Below are 18075 nucleotides of genomic sequence, written 5' to 3'. Positions count from 1 at the left end.
AGCAGTTTTTGGGGCAGTTTTTGGGCAGTTTTTGGCGGTTTTTGGGGCAGTTTTTGAGCCATTTTTGGGCAGTTTCTGGGGCAGTTTTTGAGCCATTTTTGAGGCAGTTTCTGGGGCAGTTTTTGGGCCATTTTGGAGCAGTTTTTTGAGCAGATTTTGGGCAGTTTCAGGTGTAATTTGGTACCTGCTCAGTGACGTTGATGTCCACGTACGCGCAGAAGGCGCAGCCCTTGCTCAGCCCCGCGGCAGATTTGGGGCAGGTTTTGAGCCATTTTTGGGCAGTTTCTGGGGCAGTTTTTGGGCAGTTTTTGGGTCAGGTTTCGGGGCCAGTTTTGGGCAGATTTGGAGCCGTTTTTGGGCAGTTTCTGGGGCAGTTTCTGGGGCAGTTTTTGAGCAGTTTTTGGGCAGTTTTTTGGGCAGTTTTTGGGCAGTTTTTTGGGCAGTTTTTGGGGTATTTTTTGGGCAGTTTTAGGGCAGTTTTTGGGGCAGTTTTTGGGGTGTTTTGGGGCAGTTTGGGTACCTGCTCAGTGACGTTGATGCCCACGTACTCGCAGAAGGCGCAGCCCTTGCTCAGCCCCGCGGCAGATTTGGGGCAGTTTTAGGCAGTTTTTGGGCAGGTTTTGAGCCATTTTTGGGCAGTTTCTGGGGCAGTTTTTGGGCAGTTTTTGGGTCAGGTTTCGGGCCAGTTTTGGGCAGTTTTTGGGCAGGTTTTGAGCCATTTTTGGGCAGTTTTTGAGCCATTTTTGGGCAGTTTCTGGGGCAGTTTTTGATCCATTTTTTGGCGGTTTCTGGGGCAGTTTTTGAGCCATTTTTGGGCAGTTTTTGGGGCAGTTTTTGAGCCGTTTTTGGGCAATTTTGGGGCAGTTTTTGAGCCGTTTTTGGGCAGTTTCTAGGCCAGTTTTTGAGCCATTTTTGGGCAGTTTCTGGGGCAGTTTTTGGGCCATTTTTCGGCAGTTTTTGGGGCAGTGTTTGAGCAATTTTTGGGCAGTTTCTGGTGCAGTTTCTGAGCCATTTTTGGGCAGGTTTTGGACAGTTTTTGGGTCAGGTTTCGGGCCAGTTTTGGGCAGTTTTTGAGCCATTTTTGGGCAGTTTCTGGGGCAATTTTTGAGCCATTTTTTGGCGGTTTCTGGGCAGTTTTTGAGCAGTTTTTGGGCAGTTTCTGGGGCAGTTTTTGAGCCGTTTTTGGGCAATTTTTGGGGCAGTTTTTGGGGTGTTTTAGGGCAGTTTGGGTACCTGGTCAGTGACGTTGATGTCCACGTACTCGCAGAAGACGCAGCCCTTGCTCAGCCCCGCGGCAGATTTGGGGCAGTTTTGGGCAGTTTTTGGGCAATATTTGAGCCATTTTTGGGCAGTTTCTGGGGCAGTTTTTGGGCAATTTTGGGCAGTTTCTGGGGCAGTTTTTGGGCAGTTTTTGGGTCAGGTTTCGGGCCAGTTTTGGGCAGTTTTTGAGCCATTTTTGGGCATTTTCTGGGGCAGTTTTTGGGCCATTTTGGGCAGTTTTTGGGTCAGGTTTCGGGCCAGTTTTGGGCAGTTTTTGAGCCATTTTTGGGCAGTTTCTGGGGCAATTTTTGAGCCATTTTTTGGCGGTTTCTGGGGCAGTTTTTGAGCCGTTTTTGGGCAGTTTTTGGGGCAGTTTTTGGGGTGTTTTGGGGCAGTTTGGGTACCTGGTCAGTGACGTTGATGTCCACGTACGCGCAGAAGGCGCAGCCCTTGCTCAGCCCCGCGGCAGATTTGGGGCAGTTTTGGGCAGTTTTTGGGCAGTTTCTGGGGCAGTTTTTGGGCAGTTTTTGGGCAGTTTTTGGGTCAGGTTTCGGGGCCAGTTTTGGGCAGATTTGGAGCCGTTTTTGGGCAGTTTCTGGGGCAGTTTCTGGGGCAGTTTTTGAGCCATTTTTGGGCAGTTTTTTGGGCAGTTTTAGGGCAGTTTTTTGGGCAGTTTTAGGGCAGTTTTTTGGGCAGTTTTTGGGGTATTTTTTGGGCAGTTTTAGGGCAGTTTTTGGGGCAGTTTTTGGGGTGTTTTGGGGCAGTTTGGGTACCTGCTCAGTGACGTTGATGCCCACGTACTCGCAGAAGGCGCAGCCCTTGCTCAGCCCCACGGCAGATTTGGGGCAGTTTTTGAGCAGTTTTTGGGGCAGTTTTTGAGCCGGTTTTGGGCAGTATTTGAGCCATTTTTGGGCAGTTTTTGGGGCAGTTTTTGGGCAGTTTCTGGGGCAGTTTTTGGGCAGTTTTTGGGTCAGGTTTCGGGCCAGTTTTGGGCAGTTTTTGAGCCGTTTTGGGCAGTTTCTGGGGCAGTTTTTGGGTCAGGTTTCGGGCCAGTTTTGGGCAGTTTTTGAGCCATTTTTGGGCAGTTTCTGGGGCAGTTTTTGAGCCATTTTTGGGCAGTTTCTGGGGCAATTTTTGAGCCATTTTTTGGCGGTTTCTGGGGCAGTTTTTGAGCAGTTTTTGGGCAGTTTTAGGGGCAGTTTTTGAGCCGTTTTTGGGGCAGTTTTTGAGCCGTTTTTGGGGCAGTTTTTGAGCCGTTTTTGGGCAGTTTTTGGGGTATTTTTTGAGCCGTTTTTGGGGCAGTTTTTGGGGTGTTTTGGGGCAGTTTGGGTACCTGCTCAGTGACGTTGATGCCCACGTACTCGCAGAAGGCGCAGCCCTTGCTCAGCCCCGCGGCAGATTTGGGGCAGTTTTGGGCACTTTTTGGGCAGTTTTTGGGGTATTTTTTGGGGCAGTTTTTGGGCAGTTTTTGGGTCAGGTTTCGGGCCAGCTTTGGGCAGTTTTTGAGCCATTTTTGGGCAGTTTCTGGGGCAGTTTTTGAGCCATTTTTTGGCGGTTTCTGGGGCAGTTTTGGGCAGTTTTTGAGCAGTTTTTGAGCAGTTTTTGAGCAGTTTTTGAGCCATTTTAGGACAGTTTTGTTACCTGGTCAGTGACGTTGATGTCCACGTACTCGCAGAAGGCGTAGCCCTTGCTCAGCCCCGTGGCGCTGTCCTTGACCAGGTTGAAAGCCTTGAGGGGCCCGAAGGACGTCAGCAGCTCCTTCACCTGCGGGGTTCGGGCGTTTTGGGGTGAATTCGGGCCCTTTTGGGGCCGGGAGCACCCCCGGGGTTCGGGAATTCCTCTCTGGAACGGGGAACCCCCTCCCCAAAATCCCCCGGGGGTCCCGCCCGGTCCCGTCCATTCCCCGGGCTGATTTCAGCTCAGTTTGGGGCATTTTGGGAGGATTTTGGGGGGTTTTGGGGTCTCCTCCCCACATTCACGGGATGAGGTTTTTGGGGGTGTTTTTGAGGATTTTGGGGTCTCTTCCCCCGATTTTCAAAATGGGATTTTTGGGGAATTTGGGGTCTTCTCCTCAGTTTAAGGGGATATTTTTAGGGGATATTTTGGAGGATTTTTGGGGGTTTTGGGGTCTCCTCCCCACATTCATGGGATGAGGTTTTTGGGGGGATTTTTGAGGATTTTGGGGTCTCTCCCCCCGATTTTTTGAAATGGGATTTTTGGGGAATTTGGGGTCTTCTCCTCAGTTTAAGGGGATATTTTTAGGGGATATTTTGGGGGATTTTGGGGTCTCTCCCCCAGCTTACAGGATGGATGTTTTCGGGGGATTTTTGAGGATTTTGGGGTCTCTCCCCCCGATTTTTTGAAATGGGATTTTTGGGGAATTTGGGGTTTTCTCCTCGTTTTAAGGGATGGGGCTTTTGAGGGGATATTTTGGGGGGATTTTGGGGTCTCTCCCTCAGCTTAAAGGATGGGATGTTTTGGGGGGATTTTTGAAGATTTTGGGGTCTCTTCCCCCGATTTTTTGAAATGGGATTTTTGGGGAATTTGGGGTCTTCTCCTCAGTTTAAGGGGATATTTTTAGGGGATGTTTTGGGGGGATTTTGGGGTCTCTCCCCCAGCTTGAAGGACGGGATGTTTTGGGGGGATTTTTGAGGATTTTGGGGTCTCTTCCCCCAATTTTTGAAATGGGGTTTTTGGGGAATTTGGGGTCTTCTCCTCGTTTTAAGGAATGGGGCTTTTGAGGGGATATTTGAGGGGATTTTAGGGATGGGATGTTTTGGGGGGATTTTTTGGGGCTGCCCCCCTCACCTGGTCGTCGTTCAGGTAATTGGGGAGGCCCCCAATGAAGAGTTTGTGGGCGGAGTCCGGGACCACCGTGGACACCACACCTGGAAAAGGCCAGAAAAACCCCAAAATTCACACCTGGAACCCCAAAATTCACACCTGGAACCCTAAATGCACACCTGGAACCCCAAAATTCACACCTGGAACCCTAAATGCACACCTGGAACCCCAAAATTCACACCTGGAACCCAAAATTCACTCCTGGAACCCCAAAATTCACACCTGGAACCCTAAATGCACACCTGGAACCCCAAAATTCACACCTGGAACCCAAAATTCACACCTGGAACCCCAAAATTCCCACCTGGAAACCCAAAATTACCCTGGAACCCCAAAATTCACACCTGGAAACCCAAAATTCACACCTGGAACGCTAAATGCACACCTGGAACCCCAAAATTCACAGCTGGAAACCCAAAATTCACACCTGGAACCCAAAATTCACTCCTGGAACCCCAAAATTCACACCTGGAACCCCAAAATTCACACCTGGAAACCCAAAATTCACACCTGGAACCCTAAATGCACACCTGGAACCCAAAATTAACACTTTGAAACCCAAAATTCACACCTGGAACCCCAAAATTCACAGCTGGAAACCCAAAATTCACTCCTGGAACCCCAAAATTCACACCTGGAACCCCAAAATTCACACCTGGAACCCAAAATTGCCCTGGAACCCCAAAATTCACAGCTGGAACCCAAAATTCACACCTGCAACCCCAAAATTCACACCTGGAACCCCAAAATTCACAGCTGGAAACCCAAAATTCACACCTGGAACCCAAAATTACCCTGGAACCCAAAAATTCACACCTGGAACCCCAAAATTCACACCTGGAAACCTAAAATTCACACCTGGAAACCCAAAATTCACACCTGAACCCCAAAATTCACACCTGAACCCCAAAATTCACATCTGGAACCCCAAAATTCACATCTGGAACCCCAAAATTCACATCTGGAACCCTAAATGCACACCTGGAACCCAAAATTAACACTTTGAAACCCAAAATTCACACCTGGAACCCCAAAATTCACAGCTGGAAACCCAAAATTCACTCCTGGAACCCCAAAATTCACACCTGGAACCCCAAAATTCACACCTGGAACCCAAAATTGCCCTGGAACCCCAAAATTCACACCTGGAACCCAAAATTCACACCTGCAACCCCAAAATTCACACCTGGAACCCCAAAATTCACACCTGGAAACCCAAAATTCACTCCTGGAACCCCAAAATTCACACATGGAACCCCAAAATTACCCTGGAACCCCCAAAATCCCACCTAGAACTTCCAAAGTTCCCCTAAATTCCCACCTGGAGCCCCCAAAAATCACCCAAAATCCCCCCAGGAACCCCCAGAAAAAAAATCCCACCTGGAACCCCAAAATTCCCCCCAGAACTTGGGAGCACCCCTGATTTTTGGGGAATTTTAAGGAGATTTTTGGGGTGATTTTGGGGTGATTTCAGGGGTATTTTTGGGGTGATTTCATGGTGATTTCAGGGATATTTTTGCAGACATTTTGGGGTGATTTTAGTGATATTTTTGCAGTGATTTTGGGGTGATTTCAGGGATATTTTTGGGGTGATTTCAGGATATTTTTGGGATGATTTCAGGGATATTTTTGCAGTGATTTTGGGGTGATTTCAGGGGTATTTTTGTGGTGATTTTGGGATGATTTCAGGGGTATTTTTGGGGTGATTTTGGGGTGATCTCAGGGGTGTTTTGGGGTGATTTTGGGGTGATTTCAGGGATATTTTTGGGGTGATTTCAGGGATATTTTTGCAGTGCTTTTGGGGTGATTTCAGGGGTATTTTTGGGGTGATTTTGGGGTGATTTCAGGGGTATTTTTGCAGTAATTTTGGGATGATTTCAGGGGTATTTTTGGGGTGATTTTGGGGTGATTTCAGGGATATTTTTGGGGTGATTTCAGGGATATTTTTGCAGCGATTTTTGGGGTGATTTCAGGGATACTTTTGCAGTGCTTTTGGGGTGATTTCAGGGATATTTTTGTGGTGATTTTGGGGTGATTTCAGGGATATTTTTGCAGTGATTTTGGTGTGATTTCAGAGATATTATTGGGGTGATTTTGGGGTGATTTCAGGGATATTTTTGGGGTGATTTCAGGGATACTTTTGCAGTGCTTTTGGGGTGATTTCAGGGGTATTTTTGGGGTGATTTTGGGGTGATTTCAGGGATATTTTTGCAGTAATTTTGGGATGATTTCAGGGATATTTTTGCAGTGATTTTGGGGTGATTTCAGAGATATTATTGGGGTGATTTTGGGGTGATTTCAGGGATATTTTTGGGGTGATTTCAGGGATATTTTTGCAGCAATTTTTGGGGTGATTTCAGGGATATTTTTGCAGTGATTTTGGGGTGATTTCAGAGATATTTTTGCAGTGATTTCAGGATATTTTTGCAGTGATTTTGGGGTGATTTCAGGGGTATTTTTGCGGTGATTTTGGGATGATTTCAGGGGTATTTTTTCAGTGATTTTGGGGTGATTTCAGGGATATTTTTGCAGTAATTTTGGGATGATTTCAGGGGTATTTTTGGGGTGATTTTGGGGTGATCTCAGGGGTGTTTTTGGGGTGATTTTGGGGTGATTTCAGGGATATTTTTGGGGTGATTTCAGGGATATTTTTGCAGCGATTTTTGGGGTGATTTCAGGGATACTTTTGCAGTGCTTTTGGGGTGATTTCAGGGGTATTTTTGCGGTAATTTTGGGGTGATTTTAGGGATATTTTTGTAGTGATTTTGGGGTGATTTCAGGGGTACTTTTGCAGTGATTTTGGGGTGATTCCAGGATATTTTTGGGGTGATTTCAGGATATTTTTGCGGTGATTTTGGGGTGATTTCAGAGATATTTTTGTAGTGATTTCAGGAATATTTTTGCAGTGATTTTGGGGTGATTTCAGGGATATTTTTGGGGTGATTTCAGGATATTTTTGCGGTGATTTTGGGGCGATTCCAGGCTGATTTGGGGCTCTCACCAGGCACGTAGACCGAGGGGTTCTCGGACATGCCGGGCAGGGGCTGGTAGTCGTGGGGCCGCCGGATCTTCAGCGACTGCCCCTGGAAGATGATCCCGTCAAACGCCATGGCCTGCGTCGTCTCGTCCACCGAGCGGAACTGCGGGAAAAACACAAAAACGGGTCAGGAACGGGGGAAAAGAGCACAAAAACGGGTCAGGGAAACACAAAAATGGGTCAGGGACAAGGGAAAAGAGCACAAAAACGGGTCAGGGAAACACAAAAATGGGTCAGGGACAAGGGAAAAGAGCACAAAAACGGGTCAGGGAAACACAAAAACGGGTCAGGGAAACACAAAAACGGGTCAGGGAAACACAAAAATGGGTCAGGGAAACACAAAAACGGGTCAGGGACGAGGGAAAAGAGCACAAAAATGGGTCAGGGAAACACAAAAACGGGTCAGGGAAACACAAAAACGGGTCAGGAACGGGGGAAAAGAGCACAAAAACGGGTCAGGGAAACACAAAAATGGGTCAGGGAAACACAAAAACGGGTCAGGAACGGGGGAAAAGAGCACAAAAACGGGTCAGGGAAACACAAAAATGGGTCAGGGAAACACAAAAATGGGTCAGGGAAACACAAAAACGGGTCAGGGAAACACAAAACGGGTCAGGGAAACACAAAAACGGGTCAGGGAAACACAAAAATGGGTCAGGGAAACACAAAAATGGGTCAGGGAAACACAAAAATGGGTCAGGGAAACACAAAACGGGTCAGGAACGGGGGGAAAGAGCACAAGAACGGGTCAGGAACGGGGGCAAAGCACAAAAATGGGTTAGGGAAACACAAAAATGGGTCAGGGACGGGGGGAAAGCACAAAAACAGGTCAGGGAAACACAAAACGGGTCAGGGAAACACAAAACGGGTCAGGGATGGGGTGAAAGAGCACAAGAACGGGTCAGGGAAACACAAAACGGGTCAGGGATGGGGTGAAAGAGCACAAGAACGGGTCAGGGAAACACAAAACGGGTCAGGAACGGGGAGGGAAACAAAAATTGGAGATGGGAAAACAAAAGTGGGTCAGAAACAGGGGGAAAAAGCACAAAAACGGATCAGGAATGGGGGGAAAGAGCACAAGAACGGGTCAGGAACAGGGGAAAAGCACAAAAATGGGTCAGGGAAACACATTAATAGGTCAGGGAAACACAAAAACGGGTCAGGAAAACACAAAAACGGGTCAGGGACGGGGAGGAAAACAAAAATTGGAGATGGGAAAACAAAAGTGGGTCAGAAACAGGGGGAAAAAGCACAAAAACGGGTCAGGAATGGGGAGGGAAACCAAAAATGGAGATGGGAAAACAAAAATGGGGCAGGAATGGGGGGAGAAACCAAAAATGGGGCTGGGAAACACAAAAACGGGTCAGGAACGAGGGGGGAAACAAATATGGAGATAGGAAACCAAAAATGGGTCAGGAATGGAGAGGGAAACCAAAAATGGGGCAGGGAAACCAAAAACAGGTCAGAAACATGGGGAAAAAGCACAAAAACGGGTCAGGAATGGAGAGGGAAACAAAAATGGGGCAGGAATGGGGCTAGAAACCAAAAATGGGGCTGGGAAACACAAAAACGGGTCAGGAAATGTGGAGGGAAACCAAAAATGGAGATGGGAAAACAAAAATGGGTCAGGAATGGGGAGGGAAACAAAAATGGGGCAGGAATGGGGGGAGAAACCAAAAATGGGGCTGGGAAACACAAAAACGGGTCAGAAATGGGGAGGGAAACCAAAAATGGGTCAGGAATGGGGAGAGAAACAAAAACGGGGCTGGGAAACACAAAAACGGGTCAGGAACGAGGGGGGAAACAAATATGGAGATAGGAAAACAAAAATGGGTCAGGAATGGAGAGGGAAACCAAAAATGGGTCAGGAATGGGGAGAGAAACAAAAATGGGGCAGGAATGGGGGGAGAAACCAAAAATGGAGATGGGAAAACAAAAATGGGTCAGGAAATGGGGAGGGAAACCAAAAATGGGGCAGGAATGGGGAGAGAAACAAAAATGGGGCTGGGAAACACAAAAACGGGTCAGGAATGGGGAGGGAAACCAAAAATGGGTCAGGAACGGGGCGGGAACCTAAAATTGTGTCAAGGAACCCAAAACCAGGTCAGAAATGGGGCCAGCAAACCAAAAATGGGTAAAGGAACCCCAAATCCCCCCCAAAACTTCCCCCAAAATCCCCCCGAAATCTCCTCAAAACCCCCTGAAATTCCCCCAAAACCCAAAAGAAACCCCACGCGCCCGGCCCAGAGCGCCCCAAATTCACCCCCAAACGCCCGAATTTCCCCGAATTTTCCCAAATTTCCCCGAATGGAGGCCGGGCCCACCTCGAGGAAGGCGAAGTTCTTGTCCTGGTTGATCTGCACGGCCAGCACGGGGTTCCCCGGGGCCTGGGTGAGCCCCCCCAGGCGCATCTGGGCGTTGAAGAAATCCATCATCGCCTCCTGCGGGCACAAACGGGGAAATCCGGGCGGAAAATTGGGGGTTTTGGGTCAGAAATGGGGTATTCGGGGTTTGGGGAGGGAAATTGGGAATTTGGGGTCAGAACCGGGGGAATTCGGGGGGTTGGGGAGCAAAGAGGATTTGGATCGAAGCCAGGAAATTCCGGGGGTTTGGAATAAAATCCTAAAATTTCAAATTTACCCCGAATTGCCAAAATATTTACCCGAAATTGCCAAAAAATTTACCACAAATTTACCCCAAGAAAATCCCAAAAACCCCAAAAATAACCCCAAATAACCCCAAATTGCCCCCAAAGCACCTCAGGGATGCCAAAGGGGATGCTGCCCCTGTAGAGACACCCCAAAAAACCCAAAAACAACCCCAAATTCACCCCAATTTCACCCCAAATCACCTCAGGGATCCCAAAGGAGACGTTGCCCACGTAGAGGCGCCCCAAAAACCCCAAAAATAACCCCAAATTCACCCCAAATTCCCCCAAATCACCTCAGGGATCCCAAAGGGGGTGCTGCCCCTGTAGAGACACCCCAAAAATCCCAAAATCCCCAGAAATGACCCCAAATTCACCCCAAATTCACCCCAAATCACCTCAGGGATCCCAAAGGGGATGCTGCCCCTGTAGAGACGCCCCAAAAACCCCAAAAATAACCCCAAATTTACCCCAAATTTACCCCAAATTACCCCCAAAGCACCTCAGGGATCCCAAAGGGGATGCTGCCCCTGTAGAGACACCCCAAAAACCCCAAAAATAACCCCAAATTCACCCCAAATTACCCCCAAAGCACCTCAGGGATCCCAAAGGGGGTGCTGCCCCTGTAGAGACACCCCAAAAATCCCAAAATCCCCAGAAATAACCCCAAATTCACCCCAAATTCACCCCAAATCACCTCAGGGATCCCAAAGGGGATGTTGCCCACGTAGAGGCGCCCCAAAACCCCAAAAATAACCCCAAATTTACCCCAAATTTACCCCAAATTACCCCCAAAGCACCTCAGGGATGCCAAAGGGGATGCTGCCCCTGTAGAGACACCCCAAAAACCCCAAAAATAACCCCAAATTTAGCCCAAATTGCCCCCAAAGCACCTCAGGGATGCCAAAGGGGGTGCTGCCCCTGTAGAGACACCCCAAAAACCCCAAAATCCACAGAAATAACCCCAAATAAACCCCAGAAACTCCCCCCAAACCCCCAGTTAACCCTGTAAAAACCCCAAATTCACCCCAAATTCACCCCAAATTCACCCCAAATCACCTCAGTGATCCCAAAGGGGATATTGCCGACGTAGAGGCGCCCCAAAACCCCAAATTCACCCCAAATTCCCCCAAATCACCTCGGTGATGCCAAAGGGGACGTTGCCCACGTAGAGGCGCCCCAAAACCCCAGAGATGACCCCAAAACCCCAGAAATGACCCCAAAACCCCAAATTCACCCCAAATTCACCCCAATTTCACCCCACATCACCTCGGTGATGCCGAAGGGGATGTTGCCCACGTAGAGGCGCCCCAAAACCCCAAATTCACCCCAAATTCACCCCAAATTCACCCCAATTTCACCCCAGCTCACCTCGGTGATCCCGAAGGGGATGTTGCCCACGTAGAGGCGCCCCAAAACCCCAGAAATGACCCCAAAACCCCAAATTCACCCCAGCTCACCTCGGTGATGCCCCAGGGGATGCTGCCCACGCAGAGGCGCCCCAAAACCCCAATTTCACCCCAAATTCACCCCAAATCACCTCGGTGATGCCGAAGGGGATGTTGCCCATGTAGAGGCGCCCCAAAACCCCAAATTCACCCCAAATTCACCCCAATTTCACCCCAATTTCACCCCAGCTCACCTCGGTGATGCCCCTGGGGATGCTGCCCACGTAGAGGCGCCCCAAAAACCCCAGAAATGACCCCAAATTCACCCCAATTTCACCCCAAATCACCTCGGTGATGCCGAAGGGGATGTTGCCCACGTAGAGGCGCCCCAAAACCCCAAATTCACCCCAAATTCACCCCAATTTCACCCCAAATTCACCCCAGCTCACCTCGGTGATGCCGAAGGGGATGTTGCCCACGTAGAGGCGCCCCAAATTCACCCCAAATTCACCCCAAATTCACCCCAAATTCACCCCAAATTCACCCCAAATTCACCCCAATTTCACCCCAAATCACCTCAGTGATGCCGAAGGGGACGTTGCCCACGCAGAGGCGCCCCAAAACCCCAAATTCACCCCAAATTCACCCCAAATTCACCCCAAATTCACCCCAAATCACCTCGGTGATGCCGAAGGGGACGTTGCCCACGCAGAGGCGCCCCAAAACCCCAAATTCACCCCAAATTCACCCCAATTTCACCCCAATTTCACCCCAGCTCACCTCGGTGATGCCGAAGGGGATGTTGCCCACGTAGAGGCGCCCCAAAACCCCAGAAATGACCCCAATTTCACCCCAATTTCACCCCAGCTCACCTCGGTGATGCCGAAGGGGATGTTGCCCACGTAGAGGCGCCGCGCCTGCCGCGTCATCTGGCTGCCGACCACGGGCACGGGCGTGGGGGTGACGGCGAGGCCGTCGGGGGTCATGGTGGGCAGCAGCGCCGTGGCCGGGATCTGCCCCGCGGCTGCGGGCACAAACGGGGGGTCACGGGGGGTTTGGGGTCCCTGGGATGGGTATTGGGGGGTTTGGGGTCCCTGGGAGGGGTTATGGGGCAGTTTGGGGGGTTATTGGGGTCTCAGAGGGGGTTTGGGGTCCCTGGGATGGGTTATGGGGCAGTTTGGGGGGTTATTGGGGGGTCCTGAGGGGCTTTGGGGTCCCTGAGAGGGGTTTTGGGGGGTTTGGGTGGGTCTGGGGAGGCCTGGCAGCGTTTGGGGGGGTTATGGGGGGTCCTGGGGGGATTTGGGGTCCCTGGGATGGGTTATGGGGCAGTTTGGGGTCCCTGGCAGCGTTTGGGGGGTTTGGGGGGTCCTGGGGGGATTTGGGGTCCCTGGCAGGGTTTGGGGGGTTATGGGGGGTCCCGAGGGGGTTTGAGTTCCCTGGCAGGGTTTTGGGGGGTCCTGATTGGGTTTGAGGTCCCTGGCAGGGTTTGGGGGGGTTATGGGGGGTCCTGGGGGCATTTGGGGCCGTTTGGGGGGGGTCCTGAGGGGGCATTTGAGGGGTTATTGGGGGGTCCCGGGGTGTTGGATTTGGGGGAGATCCGTGGGGGCTCCTGGCGGGTTCTTGGGGGGTTTTGGGGTCTCTGGGGTGTCCATGGGGTGTCCCGGTGGGGGTTTGGGGGTCCCGGCGGCCCCGGGTGAATTTGGGGAGGGGTCTCTCACCCTGCATGGCCTTGTACTGCATGGGGGTGATGTGCTCGAAGCCGGGGGGGGGCACATCCCAATATTTCCGGATTTTCTTCTTTTTCTCGTGCCGGGGGGAGCGGCTGGGGGGGAATTCGGGGAGGGGGCTGCACAAATCAGCCCCCCAAAATACCCCAAAAACGCCCCCAAAAAACACCCAGAAAACCCAAAAAAAACTCACCCAAAAATCACCCAAAACTCACCCAAAAAACTTCCCAAAATGTCCCAAAAATCACCCCCAAAAACCACCCAGAAAACCCAAAAAAACCTCACCCAAAAATCACCCCCAAAAAACTTCCCAAAATGCCCCAAAAATCACCCCCAAAACCACCCAGAAAACCCAAAAAAAACTCACCCAAAAATCACCCAAAACTCACCCAAAAAACTTCCCAAAATGCCTCAAAAATCACCCCCAAAACACCCCTGAGAAACCTCCCAAAATCACCCAAAAATATCCCAAAAATCACCCAAACCACCCAAAAATCCCTCAAAAATTCCCAAAAAACGCCCCCAAAAACCACCCAGCAAACCCAAAAAATCTCACCCAAAACACCCCCAAAAAACTTCCCAAAATGCCACAAAAATCACCCCCAAAACACCCCTGAGAAACCTCCCAAAATCACCCAAAAATATCCCAAAAATCACCTAAACCCCCCCAAAAATCACTCAAAACACCCTCAAAAAACCTCTCAAAAATTCCCAAAAAACACCCCAAAACCACCCAAAATATCTCCCCAAAAAGACTCAAAGACAGCCCCAAAACAGCCCCAAAAACACCCCAAAACCCTCCCAAAAATACCCCCAAAAAACACCCAAAACGTCCCAAAAGCACCCACAAAAAAACCCCAAAACTCCCCTACAAACCACCCCAAAACCCTCCAAAACCTCTCCCCAAAAAACCCCAAAATCTCCCCAAAAACTCCTCTAAAAAGCTCCCCAAAACCCCAAAAACACCCCCAAAAAAACCCTAAAATTCCTCCCGAACTCTTCTCAAAAAACGCCCCAAAAAAACCCCCAAAAACCCAAAATCCCCAAAATCCCAAAATCCCCAAAAACCCCAAAAGACCACAAATCCCCAAAACCCCAAATCCCCAAAAAAACCCCAAAATCCCCCAAACCCCAAATCCCCAAAAAAAACCCAAATCCCCAAAATCCCCAAAATCCCCAAAAACCCCAAATCCCCAAAAAACCCCAAATCCCCCAAAACCCCAAAATCTCAAATCCCCGAAATCCCCAAATCCCCAAACCCCAAATCCCAAAAACCCCAAAATGCCCAAATCCCCAAAACCCCAAAATCCCCAAAAACCCCAAAAAACCCCAAAATCCCAAAAAACCCCAAAATCCCAAAATGCCCAAATCCCCAAAACCCCAAAATCCCAAAAAAAAACCAAAATCCCAAAAAACCCCAAAATCCCAAATCCCCAAAACCCCAAAATCCCCAAAAACCCCAAAAATCCCCAAAAACCCCAAATCCCAAAAAAAAACCCAAAAACCCCAAAATCCCCAAAAAACCCCAAAACCCCAAAAATCCCAAAACCCCAAATCCCAAAAAACCCCAAAACCCCAAAAAACCCCAAATCCCCCAAAAAACCCCAAAATCCCCCAAAAAACCCCAAAATCCCCCAATCCCCAATCCCCTCTCACCTGAGGGGTCCCGAGAGGCTCAGGGGTGACCTGTGGGGGAGGGGAGGGGCTTTAGAGGGGGTGACACCCACGGTGTCCCCAGGGTGTCCCCAATGTCCCCAATGTCCCCAGTCTGTCCCCAATGTCCCCAAGGTGTCCCCAATGTCCCAAATGTGTCCCTAAATGTCCCCAAGGTGTCCCCACGGTGTCCCCACGGTGTCCCAAGTCTGTCCCCAATGTCCCCAAGGTGTCCCCAAGGTGTCCCCAATGTCCCCAGTCTGTCCCTAAATGTCCCCAAGGTGTCCCCAAGGTGTCCCCAATGTCCCAAATGTGTCCCTAAATGTCCCCAAGGTGTCCCCACGGTGTCCCCAGTCTGTCCCTAAATGTCCCCAGGGTGTCCCCACGGTGTCCCCAATGTCCCCAAGGTGTCCCCAGGGTGTCCCTAAATGTCCCCACGGTGTCCCCACGGTGTCCCCAATGTCCCCAGTCTGTCCCCACGGTGTCCCCAGGGTCCCCAGTCTGTCCCCAAGGTGTCCCCACGGTGTCCCCAATGTCCCCAGTCTGTCCCCACGGTGTCCCCAATGTCCCCAGTCTGTCCCCAAGGTGTCCCCACGGTGTCCCCAATGTCCCCAGTCTGTCCCTAAATGTCCCCAAGGTGTCCCCAGAGCACGCTCCACGTGTCCCGAGTGTCCCACAATGTCCCCAGAATGTCCCCAATGTTCTCAGCGCTCCCGAGGTGTCCCCAATGTCCTCAAAGGGTCCCCACTGTGCCCCTAATGTCCCCCCATGTCCCCCCATGTCCCCAGGGTGTCCCCAGGGTGTCCCCAGGGTGTCCTCACTGTCCCCAACGCTTCCCCAGTGTCCCTGGTGTCCCAACTGCCTCCAATGTCCCCAGCGTGTCCCCAGTGTCCCCACTGTCCTGAACTGTCCCTAACGTGTCCCCAACGCCCTAAACGTGTCCCTAACGTGTCCCCAGCGTCCCCAATGCGTTCCCAACGTCTCAAAAGTGTCCCCAATGTCCCCAGTGTGGCCCCAACGTGTGTCCCCAATGTCCCCAGTGTGGCCCCAACGTGTGTCCCCAATGTCCCCAGCGTGTCCCCAATGTCCCCAAAGTGTCCCCAGTGTCACTGTGGCGCTGGCCGTCCCTGCAGACGCTGCCCTGGCTGGGCTTGGGCGCCTGTCCCCAATGTCCCCATGGCCCCAGGGTGTCCCCAATGTCCCCATGGCCCCAGAGTGTCCCCAATGTCCCCATGTCCCCAGGGTGTCCCCAATGTCCCCAATGTCCCCATGGCCCCAGAGTGTCCCCAATGTCCCCAATGTCCCCATGGCCCCAGAGTGTCCCCAATGTCCCCATGGCCCCAGAATGTCCCCAATGTCCCCATGGCCCCAGAGTGTCTCCAGGTGTGTTCCAGGTGTGTCCCCATTGCCCCAGGGTGTCCCCAGGTGTGTCCCCAATGTCCCCATTGCCCCAGAGTGTCCCCAGGTGTGTCCCCAATGTCCCAAATGTCCCCATGATGTCCCAGGCTGTCCCAGGTGTGTCCCCAATGTCCCCATTGCCCCAGAGTGTCCCAGGTGTGTCCCCATTGCCCCAGAGTGTCCCCAGGTGTGTCCCCACTGCCCCAGAGTGTCCCAGGTGTATCCCCAATGTCCCCATTGCCCCAGAGTGTCCCAGGTGTGTCCCCAATGTCCCCATTGCCCCAGAGTGTCCCAGGTGTGTCCCCATTGCCCCAGAGTGTCACAGGTGTGTCCCCATTGCCCCAGAGTGTCCCAGGTGTGTCCCCAATGTCCCCATTGCCCCAGAGTGTCCCCAGGTGTGTCCCCATTGCCCCAGAGTGTCCCAGGTGTGTCCCCAATGTCCCCATTGCCCCAGAGTGTCCCAGGTGTGTCCCCATTGCCCCAGAGTGTCCCAGGTGTGTCCCCAATGTCCCCATTGCCCCAGAGTGTCCCCAGGTGTGTCCCCATTGCCCCAGAGTGTCCCCAATGTCCCCATTGCCCCAGAGTGTCCCAGGTGTGTCCCCAATGTCCCCATGGCCCCAGGCTGTCCCAGGTGTGTCCCCAAAGTGTCCCCAATGTGTCACAGTACCCGCAGGGCCAGCCCTCCCTGGAGATCCTGCACTGGTCGCAGTCCCAGTGTGTCCCCAAAGTGTCCCCAATGTGCCCAAAGTGTCCCCAATGTCCCCAGTGTCCCCAAGGTGTCCCCAGGGTGCCCCCAGAGCGTCACAGCACCCGCAGTGCTGGTGGTCCCTGGAGCTGCTGCGCTGGTGGCAGCTGTGGGACTGTCCCCGATGTCCCCAATGGGTCCCCACTGTCCCCAGGGTGTCCCCAATGTCCCCAAGGTGTCACCGTACCTGCTGGTGGCCGTTCCTCCTCTCTCTGGAGCGGCTGTGCCAGGTGTGTCCCCATGTCCCAGGTGTGTCCCCATGTCCCAGGTGTGTCCCAGGTGTGTCCCAGGTGTGTCCCAGGTGTCCCCCAGGCGTGTCCCAGGTGTGTCCCCATGTCCCAGGTGTGTCCCAGGTGTCCCCCAGGCGTGTCCCAGGCGTGTCCCAGGTGTCCCCCAGGTGTGTCCCAGGTGTGTCCCCATGTCCCAGGTGTGTCCCAGGTGTGTCCCAGATGTGTCCCCATGTCCCAGGTGTGTCCCGGGTGTGTCCCACTGCCCCGGGGCTGTACCTGGGGTATCCCCAGTGTCCCCAATGTCCCCCGGGTGTGTCCCGGGTGTGTCCCCATGCCCCAGGTGTGTCCCAGGTGTCCCCCAGGTGTCCCCCAGGTGTGTCCCACTGCCCCGGGGCTGTCCCCATTGTGTCCCCGGTGTCCCCCAGGTGTGTCCCCGTACCTGCAGTGCCAGCCGTCCCTGGAGATGCTGCGCTGGTCACGGTCCCAGGGTGTCCCCAGGGTGTCCCCAATGTCCCCAGACCTGTCCCCCGTGTCCCAGGGTGTCCCCAATGTCCCCAAGGTGTCACCGTACCTGCCGCTTGCGGTTCCTCCTCTCCCGGGAGCGGCTGTGCCAGGCGTGTCCCCCACGTTCCCCAGGTGTGTCCCCATGTCCCAGGCGTGTCCCCATGTCCCAGGTGTGTCCCCATGTCCCAGGTGTGTCCCCATGTCCCAGGTGTGTCCTACTGTCCCGGGCGTGTCCCCATGCCCCAGGTGTGTCCCCATGCCCCAGGTGTGTCCCCCACGTACCCCAGGCGTGTCCCCCACGTGCCCCAGGTGTGTCCCCATGTCCCAGGTGTGTCCCCATGTCCCAGGCGTGTCCCCCACGTACCCCAGGTGTGTCCTACTGTCCCGGGCTGTCCCAAGTGTGTCCCACTGTCCCAGGTGTATCCCAGGTGTGTCCCCAGGTGTGTCCCCCATGCCCCAGGTGTATCCCAGATGTGTCCCGGGTGTGTCCCAGGTGTCCCCCAGGTGTGTCCCACTGCCCCGGGGCTGTACCTGGGGTATCCCCATTGTGTCCCAGATGTCCCCCAGGTGTGTCCCGGGTGTGTCCCAGGCGTGTGCCACTGCCCTGGGTTGTACCCAGGGTATCCCCAGTGTCCCAGGTGT

The 18075-nt window shown here is 52.5% G+C and overlaps 1 protein-coding gene across 1 annotated transcript in view; it reads right to left on the bottom strand.

The window, feature by feature from the left end:
* Positions 1-18075, bottom strand: part of U2AF2 (U2 small nuclear RNA auxiliary factor 2) — a 29948-nt gene that overhangs the window by 7935 nt on the left and 3938 nt on the right. Inside the window, exons 3-9 of the mRNA XM_058822741.1 lie at positions 14560-14589; positions 12895-12998; positions 12049-12200; positions 9466-9582; positions 7106-7244; positions 4069-4148; positions 2902-3024 (exon numbers count right to left, since the gene is read on the bottom strand). Of these exons, the coding sequence (XP_058678724.1) occupies positions 2902-3024; positions 4069-4148; positions 7106-7244; positions 9466-9582; positions 12049-12200; positions 12895-12998; positions 14560-14589 (745 nt within the window). The remainder of the gene's footprint in view (positions 1-2901; positions 3025-4068; positions 4149-7105; positions 7245-9465; positions 9583-12048; positions 12201-12894; positions 12999-14559; positions 14590-18075) is intronic.

This window comes from Ammospiza caudacuta, chromosome 34, assembly GCF_027887145.1.
Source record: "Ammospiza caudacuta isolate bAmmCau1 chromosome 34, bAmmCau1.pri, whole genome shotgun sequence".
NCBI classification, from domain to species: Eukaryota; Metazoa; Chordata; class Aves; order Passeriformes; family Passerellidae; genus Ammospiza; species Ammospiza caudacuta.
The sequence above is the reverse complement of the archived record's forward strand: the minus strand, read 5'-3'. Positions and strand labels throughout refer to the sequence as shown.